The sequence below is a fragment of the Acipenser ruthenus genome, chromosome 21 (assembly GCF_902713425.1).
Source record: "Acipenser ruthenus chromosome 21, fAciRut3.2 maternal haplotype, whole genome shotgun sequence".
Lineage (NCBI taxonomy): Eukaryota > Metazoa > Chordata > Actinopteri > Acipenseriformes > Acipenseridae > Acipenser > Acipenser ruthenus.
The window spans coordinates 10,640,487-10,657,225 of record NC_081209.1 but is presented as its reverse complement, the minus strand read 5'-3'; the positions used below and the strand labels follow the sequence as shown (position 1 = coordinate 10,657,225).

The 16,739-nt window shown below is 45.1% G+C and overlaps 1 protein-coding gene across 2 annotated transcripts in view; it reads right to left on the bottom strand.

The window, feature by feature from the left end:
• LOC117428238 (SEC14-like protein 2) overlaps window positions 1-16,739 on the bottom strand; it is a 44,502-nt gene that overhangs the window by 18,568 nt on the left and 9,195 nt on the right. For both annotated transcript variants that reach the window (XM_034047093.3, XM_058994802.1), the window contains 3 exons: window positions 10,389-10,432; window positions 1,285-1,347; window positions 678-866 (listed from right to left, as the gene is read on the bottom strand). In XM_034047093.3, coding sequence (XP_033902984.2) covers window positions 678-866; window positions 1,285-1,347; window positions 10,389-10,432 — 296 coding nt within the window. The remainder of the gene's footprint in view (window positions 1-677; window positions 867-1,284; window positions 1,348-10,388; window positions 10,433-16,739) is intronic.

Genomic DNA, 16,739 nt, shown 5'->3' with positions numbered 1-16,739 from the left:
ACATGTTAAAGTCAGTCGATTTTACACCATCTACATTTTATATTGAATCTCTTACGTTTAATATCCTGTTATGTGTGTTTTGTCTCTATTGCTATTTCTTCTTAAACCATTACTTACCAGGCCTACTCACAAATGTCCTTTTTCTAACCTCTGGGCTGCTTCTAAATAGCCTTTCTAAAAGCTGAATTTAAGAGGTGGTGTTAGAAACGAGCACAAGTGATGCGCAACTGTAATTTCTGTCCCCCTTGCAACTGTAGCAACTAAATGGAGCAGTTTGCAGAAGGGGATGAAATTAAAGCTGCACACCACTAGTGGTCATTTTTTAAACCACCTCACTTGAAGTTACAAAACACTTATATTAGGATATTAAACAGGTAAGGAATTTACTGAAAATGTATACAGTATGAAGCATCCCTTTAAATCTACCTAACAGCTGGCAACATGTGCTGGTTTTAATACACTAGCCGGGTATCCATTAAATACAGCTTCCAATTCCCAACAAGTCAGTAACTCCCCAGCAAAATGACTGAAACTCAATATTGGAGCCACACAACTCAGAATAAACCAGGCAATCATAAAGCTACGGGACACAGCCACTACAAGCAGGCAATCATAAAGCTACGGGACACAGACACTGCAATGCTCTCTGGCCTATGTAAATGGTGCTTGTAACATACCTGCTCACTCTGCCGCTTGCACTCCCTCTGCAGCCTCTCACAATCTCGCACCTTGGCCTTGAGGAAGTCCTGCTTGGAGGCGGAGAGCAGGAGGCCCCTGGGGTCCAGGGGCCCCACCACGTCATACCAGATAGGGCTCCCATCCTTGTCGTAGCCACACATCCCACCCGACAGGTAGCGCTCGATCACCTGAGCAACACAGACACACAAACATCAGAACAAGAGGAGGCTGATCAGCCCATCAGTGCTAGTCCAGTTCCTCAAAGCTGATTGATCTCAAAACGTTGTCAAGTTGGGTCTTAAAGGATCCCTGTAATTCAGCATCAGCAACATGACTAGGGTAACCCACTCCATACCCTCACCACTCTCTTTTCCAACAAAACACAATATTATAATTTATTTGATCAATTTGAACAGACTATTTTGTTATGCTTTGAACGTCTTTTATTGTTTATTTAATGTGTCTAGGGAGCATAGTTCAGTTCTGATTCTGATAAAACAAGATGATAATGCAATCCTAACCCTGGACTGCAAACCCAAGGCACTCCACCCCCATTGCTCCTCTCAATCTGAGGGACCCCTGATCACGCCAGTCCCTCTCCCTTACCTCAGGAGCCTGCCAGTCTGTAGTTATTGTGTCTGCCTTCATGTGCTTCCGAAACTCAACATGCTGAAAACAACAACACCACATTATTGCATCTGATTACAATCCAACACATGCATTTCACTAGAACACAGCCTCCTAACCTGAGGCCTGCTCCTACACATTCACACACAGTCACAAACGGCTACAATATACCTGGCACCTTAACAAACCCCATAACATCCATGTGGCTGTTTAGAAATCTATTTTCAGTTCGAATCCAGGCTATTCCACAGCCGACCGTGGACGGGAGCTCCCAGGGGGTGGCGCTCAATTGGCTGCGCGTCGCCCGGGGGGAGGGAGGGTTAAGTGGGCCAGGGTGTCCTCGGCTCACCGCGCACCAGCGACCCCTGTAGTCTGGCCGGGCGCCTGCGGGCTTGCCTGTAAGCTGCCCAGAGCTGCGTTGTCCTCCGACGCTGTAGCTCTGAGGCGGCTGCACGGTGAGTCTGCAGAGTGTAAAGAAGCGGGCTGCTGACGGCACACGCTTTGGAGGACAGCGTGTGTTCATCTTCGCCCCTCCCGAGTCAGCGCAGGGGTGGTAGCGGTGAGCTGAGCCTAAAAAATAATTGGGCATTTCAAATTGGGGAGAAAATAATAAAAAATAATTGGCAACGACTAAATTTAAATTTTTTTTTTTTTTTAAAGAAATCTATTTTCAATAGCATGAAATATTTCCCACCATTCATTTCCCATGATCATTTGTAACCCCATGCATTACAATGTATTTACACCCCAAATACATTTATTACAGACCAGTTTTAAGAATTTGTTCTGAGTGTGTGGCGGAGTGTCCCGCCCCTATTTATTATTATTTGTATTTTTGTTTGCGGCGCGGGTAAAAGCGCCGTGTCTTTTATTATTTAAAAACCCCGTGAGGATGCATGGCTGATCAGCTACTGATTACTTAAATAGCTGACAGTCATGCATCCTTACCAAACGCGTGCAGACTCTGGCCGGGGGATAATAAGATAATTACCAACTAGTTAATCCCTCGGCCAGAGTATATAAACCTGCAGCTCTCTGCATTTGGGGTTGAGAGTGTAGAGGAGAGTACGGGAGAGCGGAGAGAGGAGAGAAAGCCACATTTGGAAAACAATTGCTAAAACGTGCTGGATTACCCAGCACGTCACTTACTTGTTTGTTTGTGCATTCGTTTGGCCCTCGTGCCCTTTTGTTTTGTGTTTTGTTGGTTTGTTTAATATTTTGTTTGTTAATAAATACGCTGAGTGCTACTGCACTCAGCTTCACCCGCCATCCACTGTTGTGATTCAGTTACTTCCTGGTCCGTGACGTCATCACCCTCACCACTGCGAGCCAGACTGCCACATATGGTGGCAGCGGTGGGATAAACAACGCCTCCAACAGCCGGACCAGGACAGAAAAGTGCGTTTTTTTTGTTTGTTCGTTTTTTTTTTCCCAAACTAAATAATGGGAAGAAGGAGGAAACAGCAGCAGCAGGTGCAACAGCGCGGGGCTGGTCGCAAGTCCCGCCGGGTCTCTGCTGTGCTGGACGTCTGCCTCACCTGTCTGAGGGGTGAGGAATGGTGCTTTGCCATTGGTGAGGTTGGGCATGTAGCACCCGACCAACCCCCTCCATGGCAGGTGAGGGAGGAGTCTGAATCCTGCGCACATCCTGCGCACATATGGGAGGAGGATGGCCCAGAGCAGGAACCGGAGGATGAGGGGTCGGTCCGTCCACAGTCCAAGAGGGGGGAGGCCGAGTGTCCACAGCCAATGGCTCCACTAGCAGGGGAAGAATACCTGCTGGTTTCACCTCCACCACCACCGTCCGAGGGAAAGGAGCAGGAGCTGCCTCTGCATCCTCTGAGGCGGACTGGTCCACTCTCCTCAGAGGGGATCTGGGACTGGCTGGCGGAGCCTGAGAGGGATATCGTGGACGCCCTCCCTGCTGTGATCAACCTCCTGTGGGCAAGAGATGGGGAGCGCTGGGAGGCCTGGGAACAGCAACACCACCCAGCTTCCCTCCCAGACATCGCAGCCATGGTGTTCAACTACCTGGCTGCGGATATGGGAGAGACCCTGCTGCTGCCATCTCCAGCACAAAAGGGAGAGGAGCCATCGCTGCCGTCTCCAGCGCCAGAGGGAGAGGAGCCATCGCTACCGTCTCCAGCGCCAGAGGGAGAGGAGCCATCGCTGCCGTCTCCAGCGCCAGAGGGAGAGGAGCCATCGCTGCCGTCTCCAGCATCAGAGGGAGAGGAGCCATCGCTACCGTCTCCAGCATCAGAGGGAGAGGAGCCATCGCTACCGTCTCCAGCATCAGAGGGAGAGGAGCCATCGCTGCCATCTCCAGCATCAGAGGGAGAGGAGCCATCGCTACCGTCTCCACCAGCAGAGGGAGAATGCCTGCTGGTTTCGCCTCCACAGCCTGGGGAGGAGCCCGAACGTCCTACGCCCGAGTGGGAGGAGCCCGAACGTCCTACGCCCGAGTGGGAGGAGCCCGAACGTCCTACGCCCGAGTGGGAGGAGCCCGAACGTCCTACGCCCGAGTGGGAGGAGCCCGAACGTCCTACGCCCGAGTGGGAGGAGCCCGAACGTCCTACGCCCGAGTGGGAGGAGCCCGAACGTCCTACGCCCAAGAGGGAGGAGTCGGTGCGTCCACAGCCCAAGAGGGAGGAGTCGGTGCGTCCACAGCCCAAAGAGGGGGGAGTCGGTGCGTCCATAGCCCAAAAGGTGGAAGTCTGCGCTTCCACAGCCTTAGGACCCAAGCTGCAGTCCCAAGAGCCAGAAGGGGAGGAGTTACAGGCTCAACCCCCTGAATTTTTCTGGGGGGGAGAAGGGCAGGATGCTGATGTTCCCCAGCAGCCTCTATTTATGCTGCTGAAGGGAGCACGGCACACACCAGCCCAGCCGCCACAGCAGAGGGAGCCAGAACCGCCACAGCCTCCCTCTGAGTGGCCAGCATCCGCCCCATCGCCTCTGCCTCCACCACCACCAGGAGCAGAGCAGCAGGAGCTGCCTCTGTCTCCACCACCACCAGGAGCAGAGCAGCAGGAGCTGCTTCTGTCTCCACCATCACCAGGAGCAGAGCAGCAAGAGCTGCCTCTGCCTCCGCCACCTCCACCAGCAGAGGGTGAATGCCTGCTGGTTCCACATCCACCGTCGTGGGAGGACTGCTTGCCCCTCCCACCTCCACCAGCAGAGGGTGAATGCCTGCTGGTTCCGCCTCCACCGTCGTGGGAGGACTGCTTGCCCCTCCCACCTCCACCAGCAGAGGGTGAATGCCTGCTGGTTCTGCCTCAACCGTCGTGGGAGGACTGTTTGCCCCTCCCACCTCCACCAGCAGAGGGTGAATACCTGCTGGTTCCGCCTCAGCCGCCGTGGGAGGACTGCTTGCCACTCCCAGCTCCACCAGCAGAGGGTAAATACCTGCTGGTTCCGTCTCAGCCGCTGTGGGAGGACTGCTTTCCCCTCCCACCATTGCCATTGCCTGGGGATGGCTGTTCTGCATCGCCTGGGGCTGCCTTTTGTTCTCTACAGGACACAGGGTACGAGGGAGAAGTGGAGCTCCCGCTGCCGCCTCCATGGCCAGGGGCTCCCCTCCCGAGTTCGCCTCCCGAGGGTCCACTGCGGCTGCCGTCGCCTTCCGAGGGTCCGCCGCGGCTGCCGTCGCCTTCCGAGGGTCCGCCGCGGCTGCCGTCGCCTTCCGAGGGTCCGCCGCTGCTGCCGTCGCCTTCCGAGGGTCCGCCGCTGCTGCCGTCGCCTTCCGAGGGTCCGCCGCTGCTGCCGTCGCCTTCCGAGGGTCCGCCGCTGCTGCCGTCGCCTTCCGAGGGTCCGCCGCTGCTGCCGTCGCCTTCCGAGGGTCCGCCGCTGCTGCCGTCGCCTGGGGTCGCCAGGGATCCTGCTTCGCCTGGGGTCGTCGAGGGTCCGGCTTCGCCTAGGGTCGCCGGGGATCCTGCTTTGCCTGGGGTCGCCAGGGATCCTGCTTCGCCTGGGGTCGTCGAGGGTCCGGCTTCACCTGGGGTCGCCAGGGATCCTGCTTCGCCTGGGGTCGCTACACGATGGCCGGAGCTCCATGAAAGGGAGCTGCCAGAAATGAAGAAAGGGGGGGAGGTCAGGAGACCAGCTCCCCCAGCCGCACTTTCGCGGCTGGAGATCATGTGGTCGGAGCCCCACGGAGGGGAACTGCCGGCCATGAAGAAGGGGGGAGAGGTCAGGAGACCAGCTCCCCCAGCCGCACTTTCGCGGCAGGATAGAGTGTGGCGGGAGCCCCGGAAGAGGGATCTGCCGGCCACGAAGAATGGGGGGGTGCCAGAGATTCCACCATGGCCACCCCCCAGAAGTAACTTGCTTCCCCCTCTTCCGGGACTTTAAGACTGAGGGGGGAGGTGGCCGTTGGGGCCATGTGTGCTGCGCACAAGGGGGGGCATGTGTGGCGGAGTGTCCCGCCCCTATTTATTATTATTTGTATTTTTGTTTGCGGCGCGGGTAAAAGCGCCGCGTCTTTTATTATTTAAAAACCCCGTGAGGATGCATGGCTGATCAGCTACTGATTACTTAAATAGCTGACAGTCATGCATCCTTACCAAACGCGTGCAGACTCTGGCCGGGGGATAATAAGATAATTACCAACTAGTTAATCCCTCGGCCAGAGTATATAAACCTGCAGCTCTCTGCATTTGGGGTTGAGAGTGTAGAGGAGAGTACGGGAGAGCGGAGAGAGGAGAGAAAGCCACATTTGGAAAACAATTGCTAAAACGTGCTGGATTACCCAGCACGTCACTTACTTGTTTGTTTGTGCATTCGTTTGGCCCTCGTGCCCTTTTGTTTTGTGTTTTGTTGGTTTGTTTAATATTTTGTTTGTTAATAAATACGCTGAGTGCTACTGCACTCAGCTTCACCCGCCATCCACTGTTGTGATTCAGTTACTTCCTGGTCCGTGACGTCATCACCCTCACCACTGCGAGCCAGACTGCCACAGAGTGTAATATTCTTTTTTTTACCCCTGTTTTCCTCCCCTCACTACCACAGCTCAGGAATACTGAAGATCAGTTCATGACCTCTGATCCCTATCAAGCCAAGCCTCCACCCGAGCGCTTGACAGCTACCAGCCCCTGGCAGACCAAGCCCAGCCTTGCAGGTGTTTCTGCTTTGAGCTTGCGGGGTGCCCTCTATATGAGAAGGTGGGCCCCTTTGATTTTGTCTCCCTAACCAGCAGGGTAGCCAGATTCAGAGTGACGCTCCCTGTGGAATCTCCAGTGAAGATCAGCCCAGACACAAACCTGGACTCCCGTGAGTATCATATCTGAAACACCAGTTACTAAACTAGCAAGTCTCTAATCACTGGAACCTATGGAACCATTTGATGTTAATGAGCTACACATTGCAAGCAGTGTTTTCACTGTAGTAGATTTTTGCTCATTTTGCTGCAGTAACATCCACATTAACTCTGTTTGCATTGAGTGGACTGCACAGTAGTACCTTTGCAGGGGGCATTGCACTTTATATAGGAGCGACTGCTACAACCCTGGCAAGTACCCAAGTACATTTTGCACTTTCCACATGCATTTAAATGTGGTTAACCATGTTTTTTACAAAGCTATATCATTACTATCAGTGATTAACCAGATTGTCTGTAATTTAGAGTAATTGAAGCTAACAATATTGCTCCTTAACATGTGTCTGTCATGCACGTCTATTCACTAGGGTTTTAGACTTCCTTGCACTTCCTGGGTCATTTCAATTGGAGGATGAACTTGTCCCCATCCCTTCACTGGCTTCCTTCCTGTCAATAACCATGCTTTTAGTCACAAGTAGGCTTTGACCCAGAAAACACTGCTCAGGTGAAATAACCCAGGAAGTGCAAACAGATAACCCGAGAATAAGGCATATAAACTGAGCGCTTCCTGTAAGCAGGTAGTACCAGATATCAAGTTTTAAAATAAAAATACATGTGTGATACGACATGTTTTTCAAAAATGCAGCAATGTTTCAAAGGGACGTCAGCGCAAGGTGCGGTGCTCTGCAGCTGCAGTGATTACTTGCTAATGCTTGCTGTAGCAAACTGAAGAACATGCCTGAGTTAAAGCAGATCACAAGGCTTACATGCCCTGGAATTAGGATCTGTCTATGCAGCACACAGGAGATTAGGAGCTCTGTGACGCAATTCAGCCAGGGGAACGACTTTCTGAATGTCAAGTGCTGTGAGGGTCTAGCTGGTGCAGAAGGGAATTCACTCCTTTACCACTGGAGGCCTGGGCTTCAATTCAGAGCTGTGCTACTGGGTTAGACAGCACAGTTCTGTCTGTGTCTGCAAGTGCTTGGCTGGGCCGGCCTCTTCAGGCTAATTGTGAATTTGTGCAGTCTGACTCAAGGGAAATCCATTCCATCTGCATCAAGCCTACCTTGCTTTGAAGCGTAGTGTGGTAGTGTTTTGTTTGCTTTTACATATTCAGGTTTTAATGTGTTTTAGTGTCCAGTTGTAACATCAAAAAAACCTTCTTCTATAGCTTACAAACAGATCCTGCCATTTTACCACCCTCAATGCAATCAGACAGCCTTAAATATAGCAAGGAAAATTTCAAAATTCATGTTTCACAAGGAAACATGTTTATTTTTAATATTCCGGGGGGAAAAATTGCAGCAATTTCACATGGAAGCAAATTCTGATACCACACTGGTGCTATAATCATCAACTCACACCACATGAAAGACTTTTAACAGATATTCCACGGTCCAGTGCTCATGACCCTTTTATAGCTGCCCTTAAAACCTTGTCCCTTATAAATGCATATTGATCTTTATATGCATGTTGTTTTAAAATTGAAATAGCCAAAATACAATACAATTTATTAGACAAGGGTAGGGCTTGTTTCAGCTCTTTCAGTCACGTGTACGCAGTGAACTGTATGCAGTTTTGTAGCTTCAAATGTCATTTTTGTTAAGCCTTACCAAGCCCATCTCCGTTCTAGCTATGGAACCTGTTTTCCACTGTGGTTAATTTACTAAGGTCAAACTATGATGGTATAATCACACCCTCTGAAATTACATCTGGTTCATATCTTCCCTTTACTCTTACATTACATTTATTTTCATATTGCAAGTCCCCTATACTGGAATATATAATCTAATCTAAGTGGCATTATCAACACATCTTAAAATAACTGCAGCTAACAAAATAGTTCCATATATTTAGTTGCTCTGTTATTCCATATCAAGGTGCTTAAAACAAAAAAAGGATTTTGTAACTGATTTGCAATTGAGACATCAGAGGCTAAGCAAGTAAAGTGTATTGATTTTGTGCTTTGAAACCACATGACTGCATTACAACTGCAGAAACCCAACAACACTGTCAATACATAGAGCTGTTTGCATGGATTGCAGATATGGAATGCCCAACACAGATGAACAATAAAGGCTTTTTCAAGGCCTGGTTATCAATGGTTCCAAGAAGAAACCACACTCTCTTGGGTTACATTTTAAACATATTGCTGACATTTTATAATCACACATCATAGGTAACAAGTCAACTGGGCTCAATATCTCAACATTTACTCTGCTGCATTCGCCAAGGAAAAAATGGTCTTCTAAGGATCGCAGTGCATCCAGATCACGCTCCCTCCTGCAACAATGCTGGTTATCTGTTCCCATGCGCCACTTTTTTCAATGATAGCACCAGCACTGTTGCAAGAGGCAGCATGAATGGGATACACTGTGATGTTTAGAAGAAAAAAATCTCGTTCTCTAGTAAAAGTTGAAAAAGCTAATTCCATCATTTATTTATTACCTATGATGTGTGAATGAAAAAAAATATGAAAACTATCAGCAATACAATTAAAGAATACTATGATAGGGTTAACTGGGATACAGCAAAGGTAAAGTATTATGCTTCTTGTAAACACTGCACAGGGTAATGCAACACTATCATTTGGTGGTAATTAAATTGGCAAACTGTTGTCCGATTCATCTAAAAATGAGACTTCTAATCTGTTTGATCTTGTAAAAAGGTACAACTTGGTACTGGCAAACATGAAATAAAGGGTACAGTATATGTGGAAATGGGCAGAGGATATATAAAGTGTGTTTGTGACATATAGAGGGAGTTTAAACAAACTGTTCATTCTTTTAAGACTCCCAAATTTGAAGACAATGGACAAAAGCTTTAACTCACGAGTAGTTTAAGAATGTTTTTTTAAAGTCTGCTTTGATGAATTAAAGTTTTTGATATGCAACAACAGTCATGCATGGCTTAATCAAACTGTGCAGTTTGAAAAGAAACACATGCTAGCAAAAATATTCTTTCATTTTAAAAAATGTGGTACTACACTAGGTTAAAAAAACAGCTGCTTCCCCTATTGACTGACAAGGCAAGCAAATGGAGATCAAGGCAAGCAAATGGAGATCAAGGCAAGCAAATGGAGATCTGTACTGTGATACTTGAATTGTATTTGCTTACGATTGTAAGTCGCCCTGGATAAGGGCATCTGCTAATAAATAAATAATAATAATAATAATAATCTTCCTTTAACCTAGTGTAGTCCCAGCCAGGTGTCAAGTCGGGTCTTAAAGGATCTTAAAGGATTCTGCCTCAACAACATGACTAGGCAACCCATTCCATCCCCTCACCACTGTGTGGAGAAGTGTCTTCTTCACTCTGTCCTAAGTCTATCTCCATTTAATTTCCAACTCTGGTCCTGGTTTCTGTGCTGCAATTAAAAGTATTGGCTAGGGTTAACTTTGTCAACTCCATCTGAGATATCTTCAGTCAAATCCCCCATAACTCTTCTTTGTTCTCTCTGTTACACTTGTACCACCAGGGTCATTGTAATGACAGGAAAGTCAGGTGATGGCTAAGCAAGTGCAACCTCAACTGAAAGCAAGGCGTGCAAACAGAAATGTCTTTAACCTAATGCAGTATCCATTATCAAACATTTTCAATATACTATGTGTTTTTCAAAGCTGCACATTTGAGACCTGCATATGAATGGAAGTCCACAACAGGTACGCTTTATGGCATTATTTTGTTAGTTGCAATTCCTTTTAGTGTTTCTCACAGTAATAAATGAACACAGATCTCAATACACAAAGTAAAAATGTGCAGAACTTCCTACCTTGCGAAGCATCGCTTCTGCTTTCTGGATGTTGAAATTCCTGGCTGGGAACAAAAGGAACATTTCAGTTAGCGTGGGGTTTCCTTGGGCATATGTCCAAATATGTTGCACATTTCAAAGAAATAAACTGTGCTTTCTACAGAAGAAACAGGTTACAAGTACTGTACTAGACCATATAAAAGTTGACCTTGTTTGTATAAATTTCTGTGAAAGGACACATTCATCACAGGACAAAGGCTTTGAGTGCTCCATATTGCTTGCGTGTTCCCTTAAAGTTTACCATGTTAATGATGCTTTTCCAAAGGCATTTACCAAAGTTTACCCTCCCAGAGTAAGTACTTTACCATACCTCTATAGGCTTTACAATGCTTAAACTATGCCTTTATACTCCTATATGCTTTTACTGTGGGAAACGTTCATAAGGGCTTCACCAAGTAATTTGATTAAGAAATTAAAATTCAGAACCGCTGTATCTTAACAAATGTACTTAACATTTTTGTCTACCTTAGTGTTTCTCGACCTTTTTAAGACCAGGGGCCACTCGTACAGCAAGGAACACTGCAATATAGAGGTGGAACGAGTACCTATGTGCCAGTCAAATAGACAAGGTAACAATAGTCAACTAGTCACTACTAAAGTGTGTTTTATATATATATATATATATATATATATATATATATATATATATATATATATATAAAACATACAAAAATACAGTGAAACCAGACACTGCTTCACAATGGCCTGTTTGTGAATACAGTATCACTCCAGCCAGGCTGCCTTTTATATAAACTGATCTCTTATTATTCCTCAAGATCCGGCTTTTAATGAGTCTGGAGTCAGTAAGAAGGCCCTGTGGCGAGGCCCTGACTCATAATGAACTTACATCATTCCTCGTTTTAATACATCCGGAAGCCGTCAGGGATATGCATGCTAATACCAGCCTCCCCTCCACTCCCCCCACCTCCACCCCTGGCTTACGCCAGCCTGACACCCACAGCCTAATACATCACAAAGGTGATTATTAGAGCGCTTACTCCAGACCGACAGCCAGGAAACACTACTCCACAAATCACGGGCAGTTTACTCTGTTTAAAGATAGAATAAATAGGGTGTACACAAATGGAATAATTCTCTCATCTACGTATCATTCAAGTTATCCCCCCCCCCTCCCCAATTTGTTTTGTTTCTGTTTTTCTTTACATCCTTGAAACGTATTTAAAAAAATGTTGAGCTCAGCATGGTGAGACTAATAATCAAGTTAGTCTCGCTCTTATCTTTAGTCTCACACTGATGAGGCAAAGAGCCCTTGTGTGGAACTAGAAGCATCTTCAGTGGTCTTTAGAAGATAACATGTTGCTATGAATCTTGCTGAGCTCAAACGTTTTAAAGGGAAGTTCCAAGTACGTGATTAAAAACAGAAATAACTATGTCAGCAACATACATCCCCTACCACGAGTGTAAATTCAAAATTCAACTGTCAGTATAATGAAAACGTTGATGACCATGATACAGAGAAGAAGAGTACAGAATAGCATAGAAGAAGAAGAACTAAGTCTCATGACGATAACTCATTCTAAAATCATGTTAATACCACATTTCAAGACAATGGATAAGCAGGGTTCCAGATATGGACTGTAAATCATTAACAATGCAGACAGATAAGGAATTAATCTACACAGTCAGACACACTCTGGTGAGGCTCCTGACCTTGAAGTGTTACTGAACAGACTGAAGCTTTTAAAACGCATTACTTTCTCTAGCTTTCGGCTTTGTTGTCTATGTTCTTGGAATATTTTTCTCAACATAATTTGTGATTGATATTTGATATTTTATTTTAACATATCGCTGGTCATAAAATTAGTGTTGACTAGCTATTTTCATTTCCCCTTTTTTATGTCGTCAGAATGTCTTCTGAATTTATAACATTGGCTGCTAAAATCCAGCCTGTTCAATCAGAAACATTTCATTGGTTCCCGACTCCAGTCACAAAGTTCAGAATTTTGATTGGTTCATCAGGTTCAGATGTAGGAACAGGTTTATGAATATGCATGACAAGCTGTGACAGAAATACAAAGAGTTCTGGTGATAAAACTTCCTCCCGACCTGTGAGGGCGCTAAAGAACGGGAGGAGAAGTATCTGGAAGGGCTGGCCTGACAGTTCGTTTCCGGGACCGGGAAATGGGTCAGCCTGGAAAGAAGCGAGACTCTGTTGTAAGACGGTATTGACTTGAAAGGTAAACGAGGGGCAGCTGCAAGTAATAAGGCAGCTGCAACCGTTTACCTAGATATCATGCGGGATTACATATAGGGGCCAGGGTAACGCTGATCGTTTCCTTCATTTGAGTAAACGTTTGGAGAGAGAAGGAGCGAGAGAGGAACTCTCAGTAGTTAAAAAGGGAAAATACGTGTTGTGTTTGTATTGGTAATTGTCTGCGTTTTTCACTTAGACAGTTAAAGCACATCTCCGGAGCTGTCGAAACAGGGTCAGCACTATCCGGAGCACCACTACACACCACCCAACCTGTGTCTACACCGAGCACCTGCACGTCTGCACTCACCCAGGACTGGTGACAGCGTCTTGTGTTTTGTTCGGGACTGTGCCCTGTTTTTTGTTATCCCCGCGCTTTAAACATTGTTGTGTATAGCCGGGGATTTATTATTTTATGGTCACCAGACCTGGATTATAATTAAAGCACCTTTTTCACTGGATACCGTTGTCTGCCAGTCACTCCTGCATCGCATCACCGCTACACCTGTTCCCCTTCACTAGCCACTTTGTCACACAAGCATAAAAAAAAACCCATAGAAAAAAGTAGTCCCACTTTACTACACTTTAACTATTGTGTATCGCATACTTGCTGACAACATTACCCTGCAGCATACTGTGCCTGGTTTGAATCCGGTTCAGTCTGATAAATAGTAAAATGAGTCTGGTGTACCCCCTATGTTTTCCGTAATTCAGAACGCCCAATTAAGTTCCCTCACCACAACAAACATAAGTGTGATACACAGATATGTACAGGTATAACTGGGCATTCAATGTTAATAACAATATTAAACAGTATATTTTGGCACATTTTCTCCCAAAAGACTGATCCCGTTTACAGACAGGGACCACACCTCAGAGACCACAGGGTGGACTTGAGGACCTCTGACCCCGAGCTAGAGTGGCTTATCTTTCAACCCCCACAAACACTGCTCCACTTGGACTGTGCCAAATATATTAATCTTATCGCAAGCCTCGGGACAATGACCTTTGTTTTTATCAAGTGAAAAACAACCTCCTCCCTGTCACTCAGGCAAAGGGCATGCGATCCACACATGGAGCCAACCAAACTCCAGTTACAGATTGGACTAAAAACTGGTACGCAAACAGAAGTTACAAAAAAATAAGACCAGCTGTACAACGTGATATCTACAAAAAGGATCTTCTGTATAGAGATGGGATAAAAAGAGAAATAAAACGAGACACAAGTGGGGCTAAACGGGCCCCGTTTCATTCAGAAACCCAAGCTTGTCAGCTCTTGAAGATTTCTACAGAAATACTTCACTGACATTAATAAGCTTCAAATGTCATTTTCATTTCTTTTTTACATTTCCTTAACTGGTGGTGTTGTCAATTGTTAGTAGTTCTGGTGTAAGGTTTTATATAAATTGCAATCCCTTTAAATGAAGTAAGAAATCATTGAGGCTCCATCTCTGAACATTGTGATTTTCCTGTGTTTAATGTAAGGCTTTTCAGTCTTCTACCTAACGTAGCCCAAACCAGTGAATCATGCAACTTTGCATGCAGTCAAAGGTCCCTGCATGTCTGACAGTCATGATATAAAACTTTTTTTTTTTATGGTTCAAAGAGCAGTTGTGATCTCTGGCGGATGACCCTTGTTTATGCATGAGTTATCTCTGCTTAAAATGCTGATTTTAATCATAGGTGTGAACCACAAACAACCGAGGTAAAACTGGTTCTAATCCACAAAACTTTGGCTAAAGGTGTCATCACGGGCCAGCTGAGCCTCCAATAAAGGGGGGCCAACTCTGGTCACTGATGAAAGTAGTATGTAGGAAAACAGGGAACAAGAATTGCTGAGTAGTTTGCTATGCATGTGGACTGAAATAAAAATTGAAAGCATGTAAATAACACTGTAAAATTATACTGTAAAAGTGACCCTGAATTATATTGTGTGGTGTGATCATGGGTTGTATATTCATTCTGATCATAACAAAGCTGGATCAGCCATATTCATATGCAATATTGACAAAAAAGGTCCAAGTTGCAAAAAAAGGATCATCTGTATATAATAGTTCCACAACAGAGTATAGCTGGTTAAACACAGGAAGCAGGGAGGTCCATGCACTCAGTGGTATGCTGCAGGGATCAGTACCAGGACCCTGCTCTATCTCTGCTTTAATGACATACAGTGGATAGGAATCAACCAGCAAGCTTGTAAAATCTGCACATGGCTGGGAAACTTTTTCATCAACCCAGGAAATACAAAATGATTTTGGGCACACACAGAACTGTGCAGATACGTGGCAAATTAAACTTACTGTTGCTAAATATAAAGATCAGAGAAATGTAAGACTCAACAAGAAATGGCTGGTACAGAACAGAAACAAGCCAGCCACAAGAAAGACCAATTAAAAGCAATTAAACAGAATGCTTAGTTATACAGTGCAGAGTACACAGCCAGGGAGGTTATGATGATGCACATTGGAATCCTGGACAGAGTCCAGCGAAGAGCAACCAGACTGATCCCAGGGCTTAAAGGAATGAGTTCTGAAGACTAAGGGAACTGAATCCATTTAGCCTACAGTCAGCATTCGTTTATCCAACCACTCCCATCCCAGGCTCCCCTGACATAACGGAGAGTGACTAGATTACGATGCTGAACCAGAAACTATTATACCACAAATAAATCTGGTGCCCATCACATTATTAAAGAATAGCAGAATGTGGGTTATTTATGTCAGACTTTATTTATGCATTCGTTTTCATTTGCATATTTTTCTGATACAGTCATTTATAAATTCTGTACTGGGGCAAACAAATACATTCAGAACAACTGGGGGGTAGGCGTTGCCCACAAATTTATAAATTCTGTTATATGAACAAATTCAGATTTTTTGCCAACAAATATATTTCAAGCGGAGTCCCAGCACTATTCGACTACAACCTCCAGGACAAAATGTTCATTTTGTAACGTTGATGTCTTTACAGTACGGAATATGCAAACAACTGAGTCAACAATAACCTGGTTGTCCTCATCAGACCCCGTGTTACAGAGAGAGAGAGAGACTCTCAAAAGAAATGTACTGGTCGGTGGTGGTATGCAGAAATCAGGAAACGACAGGTATGCATTTGGCTCTTGCGACACAGAAATGCAAAAATAAAAAATGAAAGTAAAAGAAAATAATGATTTTTTTTTAACTGTATCATATATTACCTCTAACCCCTGTGCATACATATTGGATTTTTGGTTAGTATAGTATAGTTTTAAAATGATCATCCACCTTGAAGCTTGCGTGATTTCAATTAAGCAGATTTCCAAAATTAGGTTGGATGAAGCAGGCGTCTGCCAATTCTGCCTATGGACAGCACTCTGTGCTGCTCATGAACTTTGCAGTTTTGAACTCGTCGTATAATTGAATACTAATCAGTGAAGCACAATCTTTCTGTATCTTTCAGAAGTATAGTTACTTTGATGGTTTTTGTTTTATTTATTTATTAGGCACAGCTGCGTTTTATTAACAGCAACTGCAGCTGCTTGAATTGTTTTCGGTGTTTGATAGAGTACATCCAGATTATCCTGTGTAGCGTTTCGAGTCAAAAATCTATACGTTTCATACTTGCAAAAGAAAAACCAAGGAAGTAAGCACAAAAGAGTCTACAGAAAGTGCAAAACGACAGACAGTTATACCCAGTCCCTTTAGATCATTTTTCTGCTGGCTTTAATAAAAAAAAGTTTATCATTGTTAGTTATTATAGTTTTATCTTGAGGTTAATGTTTTTGATATTGTAAACATTTTAAATGACACACATAATTATGCTGAGACAAGAAGTAAATGGTAATGTGATAAACATTTACAGTGCAGACTATTTTGGATTATTTATAATAGAAAGTGAAGAGATTCCCAGATACTGTCTTTTGATTCTGTGCCTCCAAAGACCTGTAATTAAAAGTTATAATTAAGCCTACTGTTTGGTATTCTGTCCTAACCCAGCAGTTTGTCAGTGCCAAACTGTTGAAACATAAATTATATATTAAACAAACAGTGGTGGGGAAAACTGTAATCGGATAATTCTGCCTTTTATTGCAACTGTGGTACCATTCAGCAGAGCAAAAATTG